At 49.4% G+C, this 22377-nt stretch overlaps 10 protein-coding genes across 10 annotated transcripts; 4 read left to right on the forward strand and 6 right to left on the reverse strand.

Moving 5' to 3' along the window:
* Window positions 1-110: 110 nt before the first annotated feature.
* Window positions 111-2135, reverse strand: LACBIDRAFT_328950 (uncharacterized protein; the record flags this gene model as incomplete). The annotated part of the gene is made up of 1 exon (XM_001883105.1): window positions 111-2135. The coding sequence occupies one exon, from the start codon at window positions 2133-2135 to the stop codon at window positions 111-113; it is 2025 nt and encodes a 674-aa protein (XP_001883140.1).
* A 1823-nt stretch (window positions 2136-3958) lies between these two features.
* On the forward strand, window positions 3959-4177 carry LACBIDRAFT_300345 (uncharacterized protein; the record flags this gene model as incomplete). The annotated part of the gene is made up of 1 exon (XM_001882990.1): window positions 3959-4177. The coding sequence occupies one exon, from the start codon at window positions 3959-3961 to the stop codon at window positions 4175-4177; it is 219 nt and encodes a 72-aa protein (XP_001883025.1).
* Window positions 4178-4351: 174 nt separating this feature from the next.
* Window positions 4352-4706, forward strand: LACBIDRAFT_300346 (uncharacterized protein; the record flags this gene model as incomplete). The annotated part of the gene is made up of 2 exons (XM_001882991.1): window positions 4352-4368; window positions 4454-4706. The coding sequence occupies 2 exons, from the start codon at window positions 4352-4354 to the stop codon at window positions 4704-4706; spliced, it is 270 nt and encodes an 89-aa protein (XP_001883026.1).
* A 329-nt stretch (window positions 4707-5035) lies between these two features.
* LACBIDRAFT_300347 (uncharacterized protein) lies at window positions 5036-5507 on the reverse strand (the record flags this gene model as incomplete). Its single annotated transcript, XM_001883106.1, has 2 exons — window positions 5036-5276; window positions 5335-5507. 2 exons carry the CDS (start codon window positions 5505-5507, stop codon window positions 5036-5038), a joined length of 414 nt encoding a protein of 137 aa, XP_001883141.1.
* Window positions 5508-7096: 1589 nt separating this feature from the next.
* Window positions 7097-7246, forward strand: LACBIDRAFT_300348 (uncharacterized protein; the record flags this gene model as incomplete). Its single annotated transcript, XM_001882992.1, has 1 exon — window positions 7097-7246. One exon carries the CDS (start codon window positions 7097-7099, stop codon window positions 7244-7246), a length of 150 nt encoding a protein of 49 aa, XP_001883027.1.
* Window positions 7247-7582: 336 nt separating this feature from the next.
* LACBIDRAFT_294684 (uncharacterized protein) lies at window positions 7583-12390 on the reverse strand (the record flags this gene model as incomplete). The annotated part of the gene is made up of 18 exons (XM_001883107.1): window positions 7583-7732; window positions 7840-8012; window positions 8065-8160; window positions 8211-8317; window positions 8371-9188; window positions 9240-9416; window positions 9466-9651; window positions 9704-9856; window positions 9908-10061; window positions 10292-10383; window positions 10435-10515; window positions 10569-10833; window positions 10967-11025; window positions 11078-11488; window positions 11565-11592; window positions 11698-11876; window positions 12109-12178; window positions 12254-12390. The coding sequence occupies 18 exons, from the start codon at window positions 12388-12390 to the stop codon at window positions 7583-7585; spliced, it is 3336 nt and encodes a 1111-aa protein (XP_001883142.1).
* Window positions 12391-13957: 1567 nt separating this feature from the next.
* Window positions 13958-14800, reverse strand: LACBIDRAFT_300351 (uncharacterized protein; the record flags this gene model as incomplete). The annotated part of the gene is made up of 3 exons (XM_001883108.1): window positions 13958-14158; window positions 14210-14553; window positions 14620-14800. The coding sequence occupies 3 exons, from the start codon at window positions 14798-14800 to the stop codon at window positions 13958-13960; spliced, it is 726 nt and encodes a 241-aa protein (XP_001883143.1).
* Window positions 14801-16272: 1472 nt separating this feature from the next.
* Window positions 16273-16986, reverse strand: LACBIDRAFT_300352 (uncharacterized protein; the record flags this gene model as incomplete). Its single annotated transcript, XM_001883109.1, has 2 exons — window positions 16273-16849; window positions 16952-16986. 2 exons carry the CDS (start codon window positions 16984-16986, stop codon window positions 16273-16275), a joined length of 612 nt encoding a protein of 203 aa, XP_001883144.1.
* Window positions 16987-18013: 1027 nt separating this feature from the next.
* Window positions 18014-19248, reverse strand: LACBIDRAFT_300353 (uncharacterized protein; the record flags this gene model as incomplete). The annotated part of the gene is made up of 4 exons (XM_001883110.1): window positions 18014-18277; window positions 18338-18442; window positions 18503-18729; window positions 18780-19248. The coding sequence occupies 4 exons, from the start codon at window positions 19246-19248 to the stop codon at window positions 18014-18016; spliced, it is 1065 nt and encodes a 354-aa protein (XP_001883145.1).
* A 911-nt stretch (window positions 19249-20159) lies between these two features.
* Window positions 20160-21502, forward strand: LACBIDRAFT_236531 (uncharacterized protein; the record flags this gene model as incomplete). The annotated part of the gene is made up of 8 exons (XM_001882993.1): window positions 20160-20235; window positions 20287-20629; window positions 20680-20714; window positions 20769-20839; window positions 20888-20953; window positions 21005-21220; window positions 21269-21317; window positions 21372-21502. Coding segments are annotated over 8 exons (987 nt in total), but the record flags the coding sequence as incomplete, so codon positions are not given.
* Between the last annotated feature and the right edge of the window lie 875 nt (window positions 21503-22377).

Here is a 22377-nt window from a genome sequence, read left to right on the forward strand (position 1 = left end):
CGCTATAGTGAACTATTGGTACAGGAAAACCGTAAGGAAGATGATGATAAGAGCTGGGTTTTCGTGACATACGATATAGCAGGTGATATCTAAAAGTTAACGGTATGGGGCTAAACAAGCTTGTTACTGAGCTGACCTGCCTTAAGCAGCACGCAAGCTTGGCTGCTGACAGACTCCCCCTCCAAACTCGTTACGGTGGCAGTGATTTGAATCATTATTGGGCCAACTTGGCGATCCATGATCATGGACGTGTAGGTGAGCCAATACACCCACGTAAACCGTTGTGGAGTAGGGGGAAGAGTGATATCTTGAACATCAAGTTCTTCGAGCACACAGCTGACTCCGAACGAAGAGGAAAAAAGGCTTATCTGCGGACGAACAATGGACATGACGGGTGGACCGTGCTGAACCCCAAAATCGGCTGGCCGAAAGCCATCCACCTCAACAGAGAATCTCGTCGCATAAGACTGAATGTCGGGCACAATTGTGCATCTCTTGGTGAAGATTTGGGTTAGGCCGTTGAGTAATGCGGAGCCTTTGGGGCTACCCCAACCAGTACAAGCGTCCCATCCAGAATTCGCGGGATACCCAGGAGCGCTGTAACCGTCGACCTTGTTATTAGTGGGACCTTTCGACCCATCGATATCGTTGAAAACACTTGAACCCAAGGCATACAAAGCAGGGTTTATATATCCAATATTCTCTCCCATCGCCGCATTGATTCTCGCAATGAGGCCAGCCCACAACGGCGCAGCCGCACTGGTACCTCCACCCGTCTTGTGACCACCGTTGAAAGGGATTTTGTAACCACTCCTCTTATCCGAGTTAGCAGCAACGTCAGGAACACCGCGCCCCTTGGACTGATCGTTCAGGGAGACGGGAACGGTTGCAGAGCGTTGGTAGGAGGGCAAAGGGAAGTATCCGCTGACACCACCTCCGGTTGCACCCTCGTTGTGATTCCAAACGTATTCGTCGTAAGACGAACCGTCAACGTTTGCAATCGCCGTGCCGCCGACTGTCAGGACCCATGAGTCGCTGGCAGGGTACTGCACATGAACATCGCCGTCTGTGATCTTGGAATAGCTTCCTCGATCGCCCGCTGCGACGCACACGGTCACGCCCTGCAGTGCCGCGTCTTGGAAAGCTGAAGAAACCGCATCCATGAAATCTGCGTCTGCATGATCACCGTCATCGCCGTTATACTTGTAATAGCTAGAGGATAGAACTGAACAGACGGGGTCATCGGAGTTGGGGTGGGCAACTCTTCCGATCAGGTCTACCCATCCTTTCTCTGTTTTGGGAGTAAAATATACAGCCACAGAAGCACCGGGTGCTGCGCTGGCCGAGATGCAAATATCCATTGTGGTTTCGGGGGTGGTATCAGACGTCACGGTATTTGTTGCATCATCGATGTCTACGTCTTGGACCGTCGGTGCATCAAGGCCCAACTCAGTGAAATAGGTGTTGATGTCCTTCGGGTTGTAGCCGGAATCAGAAAAAATGGCGATCGTCTGTCCAGAGGCACTCTGATCGGGGAAATCATAGAGAGAGGTAACTTGTGGAACAGTGAGATGTGTAAATGTGTCAGAAGAATCATCGTCGTCGGAGCGGTTGCGTGTCGTGACGGTCCTATTATCGAGACCAAAAACCCCAACGATGATCCCTTCGAGATCTTCAGGAATATGAATAAATCCATCTAAACCTCGATACGTCTCCAACGTGGGTTGGTCGATGGTGCTGCGAACAATTTGGTGTTCGAAACGCCTGAGCCTGGTGGCAAAAAAGGATTCCATGTTTTGAACCGTCCCAGAGACAGTGACGGTGCGCCGGGCTGCATGGGTGTCGATTACAGTGAGGTGGTGAGCGGTGACGAATTTCGTTACTTTATCGATATCTTCATTGGAAGCGCCGTATAAATCGGCAAATTCTGAACTCGACATTCGTTGGCGTTGAGAAGGGGGAGTATTCAGGAAAAAGTCGTGGTCAGGCAGCGGCGCGCCATCTAGACGGCGACGTAGAACGATTGTAACCGCGAAAGACTCGTTGGGATTAGCGATGCCAAGCGCCTTCGCAGTTGGCGAGGGACGTCGTTCACTGCCTGGAAGGCGCCGAAGTCCTTGGGGAATGCTGGACATGGAGAACTGGGCGTGGATGAAGGTCAACTTGAGTCTCGTGGTTGGTATTTATTATCTTTGGTCTTACCGCAATCAGTGAAAGATTCGACCAGCTATCATCAGGTCTAAATCAAAGATTCACGACATGAAATGGGCCAGAACCGCTAGATTGAACTTGGGTTTGATCAGATATCGTGTCACATTGTAGGGACTCACCGGGCTTCACCAAGTAACTATGTATACAGTCCCGCTATGGTCTGTAGGACCTATTGCAGCTACCATGGAATGGGCATAGCTGAAGATCCAACTTCTTGACTTTTGAAAAGTTTGATGAAAGCCAGAAAGTTATCAAGTTTTTTGTTTTTCATTTTTGCTGATGTGTAAAGAAAGGCCCAGAGGAGACACCGATTCACGATTGCTATCAGGAGATCTAGAGCCCTTTCAGCAGCAAGGACGTATCAGGACGTATCAAGGTGATCAGTGTGCGAGTATCGGATGAACAACGGGTCATGAGCGTGTCTGGAGACTGAGGTGGCGGACACTTTAGTGATCGTGCATTTCCTTATATGGTGAATGTCTGCCTCCCTAATATGGAACAGTGTATACGAAAAGTAACACACTCCCCAAATCGGGATAGCGACACATAGGGTGAATTGCCGACACATTGATGCGCTCCAGTGTGTTCCCCCCTTTTAGTGTGTCGATTTTACATGTGTTCGACACATTCAGATGTGTCGAACATATGTCGTCGCATGCCTGCTCATTTGCGCAACTTCAGTTCTTTTTTTTTTCACAAGTCCTTCTGTACTCGAGTAAATGGCAGTAAAATATATATTCCTTATCTACATGTATATGGGAAGGTATACCTACTATGTAGAAGTGGGAATTGGAAGGAGCAAGGTAGGGATGCCACCTCTCCCCTTCAATAACCCTTGCTAATCTAAAGTTGCGATCCCCACACTACCCTGCCCAAGCTGCATGCCCCCTCCCCGATACTGAGTCCTCGACTCCCTGACTGATAGCAAACGTTGTCGGTGCATCAGGTTGTTGGCAGGCATTGCTGGTGCTCGTGCCCTGGCTCACTTGATGGACGTGGACGTGATGGGGGTACTCGCGTTCGGGCTGGTGTTCGTGTTTGGCTCACGGTTGCATTTGGGCTGGCGTCCGCGTTTGGGTGAATTTCCCGTTGTGTCCGCTGACATGGGGTGTGTGAGGCGGGGCATGCAGGGAAGAGAGCGGGGGTGGAGGATAGGGGAAGGCTGTGGAATCGTCAATGGTGCTATTGGCGGTTCGTTGATCGTCGTGGGCCCGTGACCGTTTGTTGAAGGTGGTGGTGGGCCCCCGTGGCTGTTCGTCATGGTAGGCACTCATGGCCGTTCATCGATCGTGGTGATGAGCTCCCGTGGCCGTTCGTCGATCGTGGTTGTGGGTGGTCGTCCATTCAACGATCCTGGTGGTGGGCCCTCGTCGATCGTGGTGATGCGCCCTCGTGATCGTTCGTCGATCCTGGTGGTGAGCCCCGTGGACGTTAGTGAGCCCTCGTCGTCGTCCGTCGATCCTGGTGGGTCCTCGTGGCCAATCGTGGTGGGCGCTCTTCGTGGGGGTTAAGAGAACAGAGAGTAGTGACGTGTGACATCGCATCCGTCACCTCACCCAATTGGGATGTGTCCAGCAGTTTTGCTCGTCCTCTTTGCGTCCTCTCATCCTCGACACAGTGTCGAGGATGAGCCTTATCCCCTTTCGGGGAGTGTGACGCTGTACGTATATCCTCAATATGGAAATGCTTGACCGCGCCATGAATCTTGCTCGCAATCACCCGCACGGCGACGAGCTCGACGACACTGATGGGGAAAATGACAATGCCATCGACGCAAAGCTACGTTTTCGAATGGTTCTTTGGCAGTCGACATGACAAGAAACCAGAGCCTGCGGCGACTACCCCGCCAACTGCGCCTGAACAAATGCCCAGTGTGCGTAGGAATGTGTGCGTCAATCACGCGCTGCCTGCTATGGAGGCGGATCACTATGGGGAGTCTAGGGTTTGCTATGTCGGAAAGAAATGAGTGCGTATCATTGCCCTTCTTTGTGAATATCGCTAAAATTGTATTCGAAAGCACACAATTGTCGCATTTATTCTCAAGAACAGTTTCGAGGAGTAGCTAATCTTTTCTTCTAGTCTCTGGTCATTCTACAATGCAAGTATAAAGTCGTTACCTGAACCTGTCTGCAAACCGTCAATGTCTTTGGCGCACCAGCAGGTTCTATATTGTCCTTCCCCTCGCATCCATTCTCACCGTCACAGCCATCAAGGATGGCATGGAAGTCTACTAAACCAACAGCTCCGCAGCGACTAAACTAGGGGGTGGATGGCGTAACGTGAACCAGCTGACAGACCCACGGTCCTGGCTCCAGAAGCTGCTGGGCATAAATCCGCCGGGGAAGGTGATCAAAGGTGTGAGGAAGTTGCGGGATAGGACGGCTGGGGAAGGGATGCGTGTAGTGCTGAGCAGGGGAAGAGACGCAGGGGATGTTTTGAGCGTTGATGCAAGTGGGGATGTTGGGAGTTTCGGTAGTATGTGGCCAATACTTTGATATTGACAAATCCTGAAGCTCCGGAACAGTATATTTTTTAATAGAAATCTAGGTTCCTTTAACGACACCACGAGGAAGGGAAAAGGCCACCGCCCGAGGGAGCAAGGATTTGAAATGTGCTATTCTCTGTGCTCTCTGTGCACGACGCTGTGCTTTCTCTGCTACACGCTTGGCATGCTGGAGAACATTCCATGCTCGCCAACCATCTGACCACTCTGGAACAAAACCAAGACATTATTTAATAGGCAATGGTCGGCTGGAAGTCTTACCAACAACAGTCAGAAAAGGAAGATCCCCACCCTCATAGCATAGGTGTTCTATAATTTGAGTTAAACTGAGAATTTCATAGAAGCGATGATGTCCAGGTTGATCCAGGTCCACTGCCTAACCATGAGGGGAAAGAATGAGATGATGACATTTTTTATTGGCAGGTCTTGATGTACATCAAAAATTTCACCAGGTTTTCCAATTGGCAATTTGCGCATATTAAGGTGATTCGTTGTGAGCTTGATCTGCGCAACGTACTGTGGTTCAGCAGCAAAGGGATCCTGAGTTCGCCGAAGTATAAAGCTGAGAATTGACATTAATCGCAGCCAAGAGTAAACCGTAATCAGCAGTAGTAACTCACCTGATCTTACCACGGGTTGGGTCTTTCTCCAACCGCCAAAGCTTGCCATTGTAAAATATCTTGTTGGCAGCATATTGATTTGGCTCCGGTAAAAAGAGTTCACGGTCAAAGCCATATTTTTTTGAGAGCCTAGCTTCTGGAACGGCCCACTTTGAGAAGTCACCATGACGCATCTCCGCGACACAATTATTAAAGAATTCCACATGATACCTGTGGACCGGTGTCCACAGGCTCGTGCACCACAGATAGGTGTTTCAGATGATCCAGATATCGGAAAAAGGCAAGGGGAAGGTCTGGCTGACCAATGAAATGAGCAGACAAAATTGAAAAGTAGGTGCAGAGATGGCGGAAGACCAGGTTGGGTTCTCGTGACCATGCCACTGCTGCTGATGCACACTCTTGATCATATGATGGACCACATCTGAAAGGCGTGGTCCGCTCGCTGGTATTACCAAACTGCAAGGGTAGAGTGTAGAGGTCCATGGCAGCAAAGTCATGGAAGACTATGGATATGACCAATTTTTCAGGAATTTTTGGGAATTTTTGACATAGAGCAGCGAACATTTTGCTCGGAGCATCGTGCCAGCCTGAGCGTGGCTGAGACATGATTGTGCGCAGGGAGCAGGTTTGGAATTTTGAGCAGCCAGTTTAGCTTACAAAAAGATGCCTTCTTTCAATTCGCAGGTGCTAGAGGTAAGCTGGGAGAAAGCATGGAGAGGAGGAGGATTTGATTGCCCGACCAGATGATCTATTCAAGAAAGGAGACACTTGTTTTTGATTGTTTGCCGTTTGGGACTTCGTCGTTTTGGATAACGGAATGATAGGGCAACGGAAATAAATTCTAAGTGAAGCCAGAGCATTTTTTACGACTTTAAGAGAGTCCAAGCCTTGAGGCCGCGGAGCGTTCATTCTAAAACCTGGAGTATGGAAATACTTCATTTGCCATTTATAAGAGTCAATCACCCGAAATTCTCACCGAGGCCTCTCCTACCAGTCAGAGGAAATCACTCCGAGCTCAATAAACCGAGTTGAGGACAGCTGGATTAGCCCTTTCTAAGTGAAACACTGAAGAATCCAGTTGGCTGAGGGGAGAACGAAAACAGCTATGATCTAAAAATAGGAGAGTGGATAACCTCCCTGGTCTCAAGCCGAAAAAAGAACACGAATCCAATCTACAACCGTATTTTCCTCATCCACTATATCAGCTATGATGTCTCTTTTTTGCAGGAATAACTTTAAGTGACGGGCAGATTGTAATTGCTGCCGCACGGATGATCGGCTACTAAGTTGAGGCTGTGGTCTGATTTCATATCGCCTGAATGGTCTAGTGGTATGATTCCTGCTTTGGGTCCAATAAATTACCTGCAGGAGGTTTATCGATATATCGCCATCGTGTAGCTCACCTCCAGCTGCATCAGCCCGTTTCACCACCACCATGGTGGTTCACCCAACAAGACACCCACCACGCCACTTAGGACCTCCCCACGTCTCGCCCGTGGTCCGCCGACCACTTATCCCTCTGTCACTCCAAATTTCAAAACGAGGGCGAACAACCAGCGTGCTCTGAGACTCTCCGCAAATCCCGTTCCTGGCCTCACCGCTTGAGGCTGTTCTAAAGCCAGACAGCGAGTTGAAGAGCCCAAAGAAGCCGTATGAAGAGAAACCGACTGTTGCTTATGTTCTGTAAGTTTTTCCTCTTTTACTGATCGAGGACTAATGATGATACATGCGTAGCCGGCGTCGTAGGGAATTTCACAACCTGATGTACAACCCCGCTAAGAACCAAACGGCCTCGCCCTCTCGAGGGTCTAACCTCCTCGTCGAGCACCAGCTTTCTGGGACGTCCACGGTGGAGGCACAGGATACTAATGGGCTGCCATCGCTTGGTTGTCTGGGTCCTCTTCGGGTGTAGGTACGTACGCAATTCCCTCGACTCTCTTTGTTTGTTCCTCTTATTTCTATGGTTCAAAGAGTTCAAGGACCTCCTGCACGTCGAAACGTCGACTTGGCGAAGCTTCAGGTTATTTATCGTTTGGACGGCGCTCGCTGACCTTGCCTACGATGGACGACGACTCTTTGCTTCTGGACAAGGCGGCCTGATGGGTGTTCGTTTGGTACTCGTCTCCAGCTCGACAGATGTCAGGCATGGCCTCTGGGTGATGACGAAGGAAGGTAATGTCGAGGAGGTGCCATCTGTTAATTCAGAACTCTTTTGTAGTATAACCACTGTATCGCTACTATTGTAATCTTATTCAGAATCCTCAGAAAGATCAGACAACTCCTCAACGAGCTCAAGAAGCTCCGACACCGTGACCGGGATGTGTTTGTCCGACGTGGAAAAGGTGTCGGCCTGGCCAATGAGGGAGTCGACGTTGGCATGCAGTCTTGCACGATGGCTCTGCACAAAAACAATCAGAATGAAATTCAATGATGGATGCGTATGATTGACCTCATCCTCCACATCATTGAAAATGGACCTGACTTCCATCAGCAACTGTGTATAACCTTCCACGCGTCTTGTGGCTCGCTGCGTAATTTGGGTGCTGGTGATCTGGTGGCTTTTGATCCCACGTCTAGCCCTGTACTTTTTGGTGTGCGACTTTGCAAGTGTACCATACAATTCAGATGCACTGCACTCCTCAAGGCAGTGGGTGCGAACGAGGGCTTCTGTCTCTGCCCTGCGTCGTTTAGATAAGTTATGATCCCAGCCAGATGATGAGGTAAACTTACTTGAAGTCACAGCCATGAGTAGGGCATTTGAATACGTCGCTGTTGGCAGTAAGCATTTGGAGGACAAGATCTTTCCAGTCTGAATGTTTGGTATAACTAAAAGTCGTCAGCATCAAAAAGAACATACATTCAAATAGTTGACGCACATATGTCTCTCCAAATGTGTCCGCGATCCATGGTCGTGCTCTTGCGATTCAGGGTCATGGCCATACAATTCTTTACAACGCGGACACCGCCATTTGCCATCATCATCCTGATAATAATTGGTAGAGAGTTATACAATTGAAAGAAAGACTCGCCTGTGACATGGCGAGCAAGGCTCGATCCAGAAAGACAGGCTGAAGGACCACCTCCATGAGCAGTGAACGGATTTCGGCCGCTGTGAACTCTGCATCTGCGGGAGGTGGTTTCTCAACATCTGCGATGCTTGTAGGTGGTTCACTTTCATCAACGAGAGGCTGGGGATCATCAGGCTTGTACTCAGCTGAAGTGAGTTGCAACGCCTGATCAAACATGTTCTGAATCTCAGTGTCGACCCCTTCCTCTTCTTCCTCAGAATCTTCCTCGTCTTGATCAAGTTGCATATTGGCTGCTACATGCTCAAGAAATTCACTTGAACCTTCTGGGCCCGAGATTCCTGGTGATGGGATAGGCGAAGGATTTGGGAGCAAGGAAGTCAGTGGTGGCGCAGGTGAAGGGCCTGGAAGTAAAGAGCCCTTGTTCAACAGCCCCAATGAGGGGCCTGATGGTGGTGGTGGGCTTGAGGGCCTAGGTGTGGGAGGGATTGAGGGCCTAGGTGCAGGAAGAATTGAGGGCGTAGGTGCAAGAAGAATCGAGGACGTAGGTGCAGGAACAGTTGAGGGCCTAGGTACAGGAGGGATCAATGGTTGGATTGAGGGACCAGCAACCATAGATTCCAAGATCCCTGTACCAAGCGACGTTGTCAGGAAATGTGATGGTTTGGCGAGTTGCTCAGCAGCGCGCTTCAAATCTTGGGCAGTTCCTTTAATTGCAGCAAGACGCCGCTTGTCTTCTTTAGAGTTGAGTGCAGATTGTCCCAGCCGGTTGATACGTCGCCTACGTTTACCAGCTTCGCTCACTGCTTTTTTCAGATGATTAAGTGCCTAAGACAATATGAGAAAGGTGAAATGGTAATGGGTAACAATACAGTATACCTTGGTAATGGTCTCCTCATCAGCAATCGGCCTCACACCATCTGCTGCCAAGTAACGATTCATGGCCGACAACGCGCGACCAAATGGGACACCGTCATCGCGAGGTGTGTAACACGCCAACCAGGCATCCCACGCTGTGACTTCTTCCTTTGCGAGCTTGTTCATCTCGACGTCAGCCTACAAAACATGATTAGCATGAAAGGGGCAAATGATATGATGACCGTACCTCATGTAAACCAAGTTTATCCTCATGTGAGAGCGTGGGTTTCTTGATCACAAATTCAACTCTTTCCTTCTTGTTGGTGTTGTCGTTCTCTTCATCGTCGTCCTCTTCGTCCTCATCAACAATGTCCACAAGTGAAAGGACAGCCTGAATGGCAGGTGTTGAGTCCTTATTCAACATGTCGGCGTGCTGAATGTACGTATTGTTAGCCTGAAAAGGGTGGTGAATAAAAGATACATACGAGGGCATTGACATCATGTCCCCGTGGCAACGCGTTCATGGTGACGCCCACGAGGTCAATGTTTCCTGTGTTGTGAGAATAGTATTTGAGAGATCCGGGTCTGGCATGGCCCATGATCATTGCGGCACGCGATTTTCCAATGAGGACTTCGTACTATAGTGTGTTGGCAAACAAACGGAAGAGAAAGAAAAGGAAAGGACTTACTCTATTTCCAGTTTCCCTGCGGATGGAATACAGGCCAGATTTTGGCATACCAGCATCTCGTGAAAGAATGCTACACAATGCTGAAACAGATCTTGCTGACATTGGGTGAGGGGGGTCTTGAAAAGCGCGACCTCCAGAATTGGCTGCTAGAAACCTAAAAAGAGGAATGAGTTTGGTGCCCAAAGAAAAGGAAAAGGCAGGTGGCGTGCAGAGGTTCATGTTTTTTTTCATCCTTGATGCGAAGGGAGTAATCACTGTAATTGCGGAGATCATCCATGGTCTACGAGGCATTTAAAATGATTGCAACGCAAAAAAAAAAAAGTGGACAATTGACGTACATTGATTCCGTCCAACGCACCACGAAGAAACAGGTACAACACATACCAAAACGCGACATCAAAGGTGACGTTTTCCCAGTTTTGGATGGGAGTAAGCCAGTATTCGCGAGCTTGTCCCTGGACGGTTGAATTGAAACCCTAAAGAAATGTGATAAGAAGAGACATGAGGCGGCATGACAGCTCTCCCACCTTGAAGTTCTTTATGGTCAACTTGACCTTGAAAGCCATTTCGCTCACGCGAAACACTTGAACATCAGCAAGGATGGGAAACTAGAGGGGGGGGGGGAAGTCGATAGACATCAAGAGAATGTGTAATGACATACTTTTCCATCCCTCAGGTACTCGTCAAATGAAAAACCAAGTGATCCTGGTCGGAGACTGGTGTAAAAGCAGGTAAGAAGAATACAGATTGATCGGATAGCGATCATGCGTCCGGATGTCGCAGATTTTCGGAGTGCAACTTCAATCATCAATTTGATCTCGTACCGACCAAAGTAGACCTTTTCATCTTGATGGCGGTCAAGGTTGGAAGTGCGAATGACTGGGGAAAGGTTACAGTTGTGGAGAGAGAAAAAAATATAACATGGACTTGCGATGATAAAGCTGATCATTCAGCATGCTGAGCATGCCTTTTTTCGTGAGCAACTGGATGCCGTCGACACATGATGTTTCCGGATCTCTTGAATTCCTAGCGATGCACCATGAAAAAAGCATCATGTACTCTTGGAGAGTAGACGCCTTTATAGATTTCCGGCCTTTTGTGCCACGAGCGAGGTGATTCTGTACAGTTGTTACACAGTACTCAAAGAAGAAGAAAGAAAGAGAAACTTACGAGAACGGGCAGAAATTTTGGCCCATACTTGAGGATGACATCCGAGTGCCATGTACGTTCGCCAGAAATCCCTTGCTCCATTATACCCACATAAATTTCCCATCGATACTCCATTGCCTGACGTTTTTTGCGGCTGCTTGGGGATGCATGCGCTTGAACAGTTGTAAGCCATTCGTCGAGGTTTTCAAGGAGGAGAGTGAACCCTGGGCCATCGTTGGCAAGGTCCTGGAAGGATTTCTTCCACTGTGGAAAAGCCGTGCTGTCCTTGAGTGACGGTGGGTTGGGTCTTTGAATGAGCCTGTCGGGGTCATTGGGAGGAGCGTTTGCAGTGGGTAACGGTGCATCTGCAATTTGAATGAGTCGATCAAGAGCCCTTGCAGGAGGGTTAATGAAAAATCCTGGCGGAGGAGGCTCCATTGAGGTGGTACGCCAACAAGAAGTGTTGGAGTACGTAATTATTTACATCAACAAACTCGCTACCACATACACTGTACTCCCGACTCTTGACGCTGACACTGACACAACAGGTGGAGAGCAAGTTAGTAAAAGTTGATTGTGGAAATTCGAAAACATACTCGAAGTCATGCGAATACTACTCCCTCAACAACTCGCCCACACACCAATGCGCCTGTTGTATCTCGTGCGTTGCATGCGATGCTGCACGTAGGAAAGTGCTCCGAGCGTAGGACTTGACGTATAACAGGCCGTCGATAGGTGGTGAGTGCTGGAGGCTCCTGATGCTGCGAGCAATGTGATCAATTAAGAGCACAAAGTTGCATAAGTGAACGACTTGCAGGAGCTGGCGTCGGACAAATATCCGGTGTCAGAGTAAGGGCGGTGAGATTGGCGGAGGCCATTTGGCAATCCTACTTCTCAGACGCCTGAGCGCCCCATTTTGAGGTTTTGCTCGATTAGCAACAGCCCAGATCGTAGCTGAACTAGTAGTGAAGCCTGTGTAAGTCTAGAGAGTTTGGGTCAACCATTATAAGTACGGGTTCCATAAAGTTCCCATGAGAAACCTTTGAAAGTACACGGAGGTCTGCTTCGGCTAGCGAATGTGTAAAGGGAGCGACCAGATTCCGTTTCTTTCCGTTCTCCTTGCTGTTCAAACGATATCAGAACGTCAACCTGTGACGACATTAATGGATGTTCGTAATAACAAGAAAACGGACGCACAGTCGAAATGTCTCGTCCAGATTTTGTCCGTCAACTCCACAGGTGTGCTTGTCGACTTTGACGGTGACGATGAGGCGCCACAGACACCTTGAGTTCGTATAACTGGGCGTGCATGTTGCTCGCAAGTCAATTGCCATGGTTCTACAGTGAAATGGTTAGAATGTGTTGTCGCTTGAGAATGTTGGCTATTTGAGGAACTGAGCCGCTCCAAACGTCGCTCGGTCAAAAGATGTGTTGCTGGCAGTGACAGAGAGCGCTGGACAATGCTGACAAAGGTTGGTAGTGGCGCAACATTAAAAAAAAAAGGCCTGAATCCAGGATTGAACTGGAGACCTCCTGCACCCAAAGCAGGAATCATACCACTAGACCATTCAGGCTTCCTTTATGACAGCTAGAGTTCGCCTATGGTTCAAACTGCGGGTGAGTGTCGACAGTAGATAAAAAGGCTGGTGCGCGTTAAAGACATACTAGCGTGCATTGGCATGGATCCTTCGTGGCAGGGTGCTTCAGAATTTTGAGAAATTCGTAGAAGAGGATCGAGTGGCAATTGATAACTTGACAAAGGCGACTCAAGAAAGAGGTAGAGATGGTCCTAAGTCTTAGTACTCTCTCGCGTTGAACACAGCGAGGAGAAGTAACGGAAAATGCAAGGCTGCCAGTTCGTGGATGTGTCTCCATGAGAAAGTACTTGAAATTATTTATCATGGTTGTGGTTACGTTACATCTAGTCTATTAGGAATACAACAATTGGCGTACAGCTATGAATCGGAACGACGATGTGTCTAAACGAGGCGTGACGAATGCATCTAAGGGGGCTGGGCAATGGACTGGAGTGGGGACGTGGGGATGGCTGGGGCTTGTGGTGGCGGCATGTTCCCGTACATGAACTGGGGATGAGGTTGGGGGAAGTAGGGAGGCTGGTAGTATTGGGTGTGTTGAGCCTGTGCGTTTGCGATGGCGGTGTCCCTGAGTATCTTTAGCTTTTCTACTTCTCGGCGGTGCTGCTCCTCCTCGGTGACTGCCTTTGCCTTTTCCTCTGCTGCCTTTTCCCTCTGCAATTCGAGTTCTAGTTCGGTTTGACGGCTCTGTTGTTTGGAAAGTTCCAATTCGATCTTTTTCTTTTTAATGTCAATGCGCGCTGCCCGTTGCGCCAGTGTTTGACCGACGATATCGGTTTTGGCGATGTTGAGCGCCAAGACGTTTACTTCTTTTGCAATCGCGACTCTTTCGTCTGGAGACATGGTGATGGGAACGTTCCTATATGCGCCCGAATTAGAGTGTCTGAGAAGAAAAAAGGCTGAATTATACTCTTTTTCGGCTGCTTTGCGCTTCTTGCCTTTTGAAGCAGTCTTTTTGGGTGCGGGATTGGCTCGTGCCCTCTTTGAAGGCCTAGCTGAAGGAGAGAGAGGCGGACCATCACCGCCCTCATCGTCGGACGACAAAACGATAGGGCGCGGCATGGTGGTTTAAAGAGAGTGTGCTCCAAACATGTCGACAAGTCGCGTCCAAAGTCGCGTCGACCCAAATGGTCACATGATGTTATACTGTGGAGCAGCACTGCCAATCCAGGATCATTGTCCTCGAAAGCCTTTTTCCATTGCGAATGAATCGGTCGTTGGCAGGAGCGTTCGCGACAGGGGGCCGAGGTGAATGAATCGGTTGATGGCCCGTACGCCAACAAGATGTGTTGGATTACATAATGGACTACACATCTACTACACCTGAAATACCGAGGGCAGAGGTAATGTTTTGAAATGCTTCTTCGGCACCTGGATCGATGGTAGGTTCCCCCTTGCAAAACAAACCGACGAGTGCTCGGAACGAGTCTGAACGGCCAGGCAATCCTGAAGCCGTGTTTTGACTGGCTGCATCCCATATTGGGTCGAAAAGGACGGCGTTGCCAAACTGTAACAAGGAGTTGACAAAGAATGTGAATGATGACCATGTGTGACTCACTTTGGTGTACATGGAAAGTAGGGTGTTGCGTGCGGTGATGACGCGGCAATGTTTACCTTTAAAAACGCGAAGATTTTCTTCAATCATATCGTTTTGTTGTTGGACGTATTGGCGGTAAAGGTCGACCATGTCCCCACGTTGTTCGATTTCGGCATTGAGCGTGTTTTCGGCGACGGCGAGGTCCTCGTATAGGTTGATGTGGAGGGATTTGAATAGTTGCAAGAGGTGGTGTTTCTTGATCGATCGGCCGCGTGGTAGGGTGTCGAGGTCGTTCCAACGTTTTGTAAACTTTATAGTTTCGATGCTGCGAAAGACAAAATTGACGTAGCGGTCGATGGTTTGGTCTGAGTGACAGTTGTGTAAAAACTGTGTTTGGTCAGAAAGAAGGATAGGAATTGGGGAAAACTTGCCAAATCGCGCTTGTGAAGGCTTTCGGCTAGCGGCAAGTCGTCGTTTGCTTTGGACTGGATGTAGATATCGTTGTAATTTGGCTTTGTTATGGAATGAAAAAGGTTCTCCTGTGGAAAGTAATGAAAAAGAAACAATAAAAGATGTTGGGACTTGCCCAAATTTCGTCGCTACCTGCTTCATATCCACGTAATAATCGACGGAACGCCTCGTCTTCCAAATGCGCGTGTGTTTTGTTGTTGTGCGATTGGTCGTGAGTTGTTGATAGATATTCGTGGAGTTGAAAGGGGTCGATTTTTTCTTGTATATGCGCGAGAATGGAGTCGTATCGCTGTTGGGCGATTTCCACTGATGTCTAGAAGAAGATATTAGAGGGGGGGGGGCGTTTGCGAGGTTAGCGCGAAGCTTGCCATCCGAGTGCGTGTGGTGGACGGCGCCACTTGAAGAGGGACATTTGTGCTGGGGTCTATGCTGGGAGTCGTGCTGGGAGCCGTGCTGGGAGCCGTGCCAGGGTCTATGGTGGGGTTTGTGTTAGGAAGAGCTGTCGGCATAGACGCGATTCTTTGGTCGACATAGTCCGCAGCTTGAGCTGCCTGAAATCCTAGCTCTCGAAGGAACTGAGACAACTCGAGACCTGGGTTTTCGATGCAACTGTCGATCCTGTTGTAGAGGGCAGAGATGGTTGACAAGCGATTGAGCAGGAGCTCGTCTTCTGGCATGGTGGAAGGAAAGCCAAAGGGCCCTCGCGTGGAGGGTGCTCCATCACATGACGCGAGCTGATGCCGGACAGGATTTTTTGCTAGCGGTTGTTCATTGACTAGCATGGAGATCAGAGCAGGTTTACGCGCGGAAAACAAATGTTGCCGTACCGATAAAGTGGGCGCTACCCGCATGTGCAGCCCGGACATGCGACCCTCAAGGTGCTGGGAAGGCAAAGCAGGCGGGGGGGACCACGCCCTCGAGGTCACACGGTAATTACCAGAGTAACACAAGCGGCGCGCGGCAATACCAGCAACGAGTGTGGCCGCGCGTGACAGGTCCGACGGTCAAGCAGGTGCTCGTCGTCTGTCATGGTGGAGGCGACGACCACAGCGCTGGTCCGCAGGAATGAGGGCGTTGAATCGACTGGGAGAGAATATTCTCCTGATGACCCGCAATTGGCCGGTTGTGGCTGGGTTGTGGAAGTTGTTGTTCAATACTAGTAAACAAACTCAGCAAAAACATAGTTCACCCCCTGTACCACGGGGGAAAAAGCTAGAAACTGTCAAAAATGTATTTTACGCAACTAAGCATCGTTTTAAGTCAATCTACATTAAATTTACAAATGGCGGTGTCCTGAGGAACAGAAAAATGCGAAATTTCGGAGGGGAACCTTGATCAATGATTCAAGGTGTCACTTTCTGTGAGACGGAAGGGTTATAATCTGAGGCAGGTGTTACAGACAGATAATGTTAATTCTAGGTAGTTGAGGACTGGGCAGCTGGCCATCGTCGAATTGGATGGTCAGCCGCGTCGATCGACATCTTCCGGAATAACTGAAAAGCACACTCATAACACAAAATAAAGATCCTCCCATCCTTATCCGAAAGAATAACCACTCCCTGAATTTTCCTTCTTCCCCTTCCCCACTTGCCCAACTCACCCTCAAATCCCTCTTACACTCCCACCAACATACTCAATCCAAACGGCATGTCCAAAATCAACAGCCACCAACGGTCTAGGCCGATCAGGCGTCCCTCTATCCTCGTAGTCTTCTTCAAAGATCGCGTCGAACACCTGACGTACCAGAGGTGCATCAGTCCGTCGTCTTGCTCTATTTGCGTGGGGGTGCTCAACGATGTGGTGGATGTGGATGTGGATGTGGTGGGGGGCTGAGGTTGAGATCCGGAAGAGGAGGAAGAGAAAGGGCGAAGAGGAGGAGGGGTCACGCAGTTCACCCCAAGCCCAGAAGCAGTCCTGTACGAATTGTAGTTATCGTGATTGACCGACACCCGAAAAGAATGTTGCGCGAGCACGAAGTGCAGACGATGGCTCACTTGGTCGTGTTCCGCCAATAAGACGACTGTGGACCTTACACGTGGGATGTTCAGTAGGCTGGGCCACCATTGTCGGACAAAGTGCGCGCTTTCGGAATACGAGGGTGGGAGGGGGAATGGGTTGTTGTTAGTGTCAAGGTAGTGTGTATGTAGTGTGGGTTGTTTGGCATTGGAGCCTTCGGGGTAAGCCGTGGTTCTCAGATTCTCGCGGCCCCAGCGGGTTCAATGTTCTGGCATCGCAAATGCTCGGCGTGGACTGTGGTGAGCCAGTGGTTGACGTCGTGAGCCAGTGGTTGACGTCGTGGAGCAGCACTTCCAATCCAGGACCATCATTGGTGAGGTCCTCGAAAGCCTTTCTTCGAGGTCACACGGTAATACTGTACCAGAGTAACACAAGTGGTGCGAGGAAGAACTGCTGACAAAAGTCACGTGACATCAGTGGTGGAGGCGACGACCACAGCGCTGGTCCGCAGGAATACTCTTACGGAAATGGTCACATGATTCGTCGATGACATCAAGAGGAGGATTGCGAGCGAAGCGAGCAATCCAGCGGGCGGTCCGACATTCTGAATGGTGCGCAGAACTGCTGACAAAAGTCACGGCCCGACCCTGGTCCGTCGATGACATCAAGAGGAGGATTGCTCGCTGGCTTGCACGCTGGCGACGACCCGTGAGTGGTGCGCAGAACTGCTGACAAAAGTCACGGCCCGACCCTAGTCCGTCGATGACATCAAGAGGAGGATTGCTCGCTTCGCTCGCAATCCTCCTCTTGGCGCCGACCCGAGGTCCTCGGTTCAAGCCCGGACGCCGCTTCCAAACATTTTTCTACCTTGGGTGAGTGCCTTTTTTCCCTGATTTTTACGCTATTTCTTAGGTGTCCTCTGTCACCGGAAGGTGTGCACCAGGAGGCAATATACGAGACAGGCCACCGGAAGCATACTTCATGCGTCATCTTGTCATGATAATTCATAAAAAGCTACTACGCATTTTATCCGTTGCTTTTCAGGTCACGAAAAGAGCTACATCGAATAGAAAATGTATTCGAGGAGAGGATTCAAGTTGGTTTGTTTACGCGTTGTTTGGGCATGCTCTCTCAGCCAAACGTATACTCGCTGAATGCGCTCGCAAATGGCTTGGCTCGTTCAAGCCAGGTTGACGCGGCATAAAATTGGGCTTTGCTGCAGTGTATGATCCCTTCATTTGCCGGATTTTACACAGTCAATAGTACCATTTTTAGAGTATTCAAAACGAAATCTATTCGCTGCTTTCCAGAGGTGTTCTCTAGCAAAGCCTCCAGAATCATGCTTTACACATCATTTTCATACATATAATTCAGAAAAAGCTACTATGCATTGGTGGTCTAAAAACCGCGCCACCCACAAGCACACACGCTCTTACAAATCCAACCACCTTCTAGCAACTCAAGTGCCGTCGCCCTATTCGCAACCTTGACGGAAAGGCACATCCTGAGGAACTTTGCAGTGGAGGCGAGATCTTTCTCTGTGACGTTCGCACTTTCAGTGAGGAGACTTTCGAGCTTGCCAAGCGTTTCTTGTGCGACTTTGACGGGCGATGCGACGTATGATTCGTCAAAAAGGGGCTTTCCGGTGAGGAGGAGGTATGTCTGGTCAATCAAGTAAGCATCATCGATGAGCGTGGGTGAGGATATGAGGATCAAACTCACTGTACATCCAAGCGCCCAGATGTCAGAACTGAGATCGATTTTACCCCCTGTGAGGGCTTCCGGTGGTTGGATGTTTTTAGGTGTGTCGAGGGTTGTGGCGGTTGTCTGGCGGGCTAACGACGAGCTATTAGCAATAAGATCGTGAAGCCAGTACGAAAGACACGCATTACCGTGTGCGAAATTAGCAAGACGGAATTCCGTATAGGCAATATCATCCGCATCGGATTTCCATGTATAGTGGTTCGGAATCGGCTGAGACTTGACAGTAGGATACGGAACTCCATCGCTTCCTTGTATCTTGACAGGCTTGTCAGCTGGTACTTTTCCGAGAGCTTTTCGGACATCGACGCCCCGTTCGACGGACCAGAAGAGGAAGTTGTCGGGTGTTACAGCTGAAAGCGAGAGTATGTATTCAACTCGGATGTTGAATAGTTGGACTTACCACCATGAATGATGTTTAGAGTAGCAAGATCGGCCAGACGATCCAAAATATCGCCAATGACCTTCTGGACGATATGAACAGGCAGTTTCTGCCCATGATACGCGTTCCCTTGCCTCAAATCCTCAACAGACGGTCCAAGAAGCCTGAACAACAAACAGAGGTGCCTTCTCCCCCACTCATCCTTTTCCTCGAACGTCTCAAGCAGCTGGGGTGCATCATCAGTGGCTTTCATAGCCTCGAGGACGAAATAACGTTCATTTTTGGCGTTCGGGGCGGCGGTTGCAGCGGCGGTCAAGATTTTCAGAGCGCGGTGTAGATCATTCTTGTCGATGACGAGCCAGGTAGATGATCGCGGACCCCACCCGAGCTTGCGGGCTATTGTCCATGCGCCGTCTTTGAGCGTTTGTCCTGGTTGAGCGGAGAAGTAGCCCAGGGGAGAGTCAAGTTGTTCTTCAGGGAAGAGAGCCATTGCGATGGGTTGTGAAGAGTGGAGTGTAGATTGAATGATAGGCGGAGTGGAGAGTGATATTTCAGCTGGTTACGATGAAGGTGTCGGCTGTGCAGGCGCTCGACGCAGCGAACGATATGAGTGGTAACAGCAATTTCAGAATTCAGCAAGTTTGGGAGAATGTTCTGTGATTCGCAGGTAAGTGAGTATTCAATTGAGCGAGTCCTACGAGGTCTCTTACTGTCTGGAAGACAACCAGATAGATGTAAGAATGCAGACCAAGTCTGGTATGAGAAAAGCCTGAAAAGTGATGATCGATAACGTATAGGCGGGGATCACTTGTTCATTTGAATGAGCATGCGGCTCATGAAAATTGAAGAGGGCGCTTACCTGGTCTGAGGTAGAAGAAAAGCGAATGAAAGGACACCGAGACTTCTCCTGACGCCGAGTCATCATCTACTAAACTTGACTCTGACTTGAGCACTGCGCCGAAGATCGGCATCGAGACTAGTGGAGGTGAGTGGAGCTCAGAGAGGGAAAAGGCTCAGTGAGGCCGAGCCTTTTTCGAGGGAGAGTTTTGAGCTGGCGCAGGGGTATACGAAATGCCTCCTTACCTTGCCCGCGATTACGATGAACTTGAAATTTACGCGTTGTTTGGGCGTGCTCTCCCAGCCAAACGTAAACAAGCGCCGTACTCGCTTGGCAAGTGTTTCTCCTTTGGCGTTGCTTTCTCCTTTCCATAGACGCTCCCCATGAGTGGTTTCCTCCCCTCGTTAGAGGGCTTCGCCAAAGTGTGTATAATCATTCAATTGCCGGACCTTCACTCAATTCCAATCGCAGGGAACACTGGCAACGGCGGCCACATTATCAACTGTTGGTTCGCGTCATGGTCGTATGGGCATTAGTCAAGCTACACTGACGTCTTGAATTTGTTAGGCGTTGGTCTGCTATACTATGGTCAAAATTACCTGATATACCCCTCAGCATTCCCGCCTGGATCTCGGACAGGTGCGTAGGCGACAGTGACATCCACACGTACTAATAACGTGCGTATTGCAGAGGTGCCCGTGCCAACCGACTTTGGTATCCCGTACCAACCCTTAGATTTGACAACCGACGACAACGTGCGGCTGCGGTGCTATCTACTCCCTCAGAGACAAGATTTGTCAGCTACGAACCCCGAGGCTGCTGTCTTGCCCACGGAGTATGAGAACGATGATGAGGTTTGGTGTTCCACGTATCCCGTGGCTTGTGCTAACTTTGAACTTTTGCAGTTCATTGCCAGTCGTCCGACAGTCATCATGTTTCATGGAAATGGTGGGAATCACGGCCACCGAATCCCACTAGCGAAAGTGTTTTTCATAAAGATGAGGTGCAATGTGTTGATGCTCTCGTATCGAGGGTTTGTGCGCCGCCACTTGCTTCACCGTGCACCTAACATTTTGGCTTTAGGTATGGGTTGTCGGATGGCTCGCCGTCAGAGAAGGGTACATTCTTCACTTGATCTCTTGCGAAGGCCGTTTAACAATCGAGTTCTGTAGGTTTGCAAATAGATGCACAGACGGCGCTGAACTATGTTCTCTCCGATCCAAACTTTTCGAGATCACCATTAGTACGGTTCCTCACAGACGCCTTTGACGTGTCTGACTACGCTTCTTAGATCCTCTATGGTCAATCGATTGGAGGCGCCGTAGCCATTGACCTTGCAAGTCGGAACCCAACCAAAGTACCATTTTCCGCTCGACTTGATCAAACCCATTCTGACATCGAAACACAGATCAGCGCGCTCATCATTGAAAATACGTTCACCTCCCTGCCAAATGTGATACCACATGCCCTCCCTCTACTGGGGCGCGTGTCCTTCCTCTGCCACCAAAAATGGGACTCGGCGTCCAAGATCCCTTTAATCCCAGCTACCACTCCCATTCTCATGTTGAGCGGGGCGAAAGATGAAATAGTGCCCAAGGACCATATGAGGGCTTTGTGGGAAGCGGTCGCGAAAAGGGGAGAGAAGAAGACTCCAGCGGGTAAAGAGTACAAGACGGGGTTGGAGAGGGCAAAGTTTATGGAGTTTGAGGACGGAACGCATAGTGCGTTCTTTGTTTATCATCCGATCGCGATGCAGCAACTCACGAATTTCTTAGACGATACCTGTGTGCAGACTGGTTATTGGACTGCAGTGGCTGACTTTGTGGCTAGCCTTGCTCGGGATGAGGGGCTCGAGAAAGAAACGTCGAGTTCACCACAACGACGTCATTCCCCTTCACGGCTATAGTTGCCACGATCCCCGTGATGAGGTGTCAGGGTCCTCCCCCCTATTCCGTCGCGTCCCTCTCTTGTTCTACTTTGTTTACTTCCCTTTCTTCTAGCTGGATTGTTGGACCTGTACCATAATTTTATTGCCTTGTTTCGATCGGATCGCCCTTGTACATACATGTGTCTTTTGCATTTCTGCTGCCCTTGTTCTCATTTTCGCGTTTTGTTTTTACACTCAGGGTTATCCAGACAAACTCCACTATTGAACGAAACATCTGTTATTGGGAGAAGGTGAGTGGAGCTGTTTGAATTGCCGTCTCCTGATCTGATGCTTGGAGCTAGTCAGGTGTGGGTAAAGGATCTCTCCATCGCTCCGTCTCCAAGTGTTCAAAACCCTCCCTTGATCAATATGATGAATGACCGTCGTCCTTCTTGGTTGGTAGACTTATTGCAAAGTCGCATGTTGTGAAGTCTCTACGACTCGGAGTTTATGGGTATGAATGACCATGACGCCGAATTCAACGCGCTTCCATTCTTCTCTCTTTTTTTTTTCTTGCGAGGAGCTAAAAATGATCTGATGCACTAAGTACGCGATGAATGCTCCTATCACCGACTGATGAAAACAAACGCAGGGAGTCCGGGACCTATGGATGCCATCACGGTCATCAGACCCTGAAGCTTGAAGCTTGAAGCTCTGAAGGTTGAAGTCTGGTGAAGTTCCAATAACCATAGGCAGAGTTTTTTATACTACGCGACTTACTCGGGAGTGAAAGTTTTAACTTTTGGCTCCTTCATTGTGTGAGTCAATCCATTCAACCAGCCTGACTCTTGAATATATGTATCCTCATTCAAAACAAACAGAACTATCCAAAAGAGCCCAGTTCTCCTTTTCTT

Source organism: Laccaria bicolor, genomic scaffold, assembly GCF_000143565.1.
Source record: "Laccaria bicolor S238N-H82 LACBIscaffold_19 genomic scaffold, whole genome shotgun sequence".
NCBI lineage: Eukaryota > Fungi > Basidiomycota > Agaricomycetes > Agaricales > Hydnangiaceae > Laccaria > Laccaria bicolor.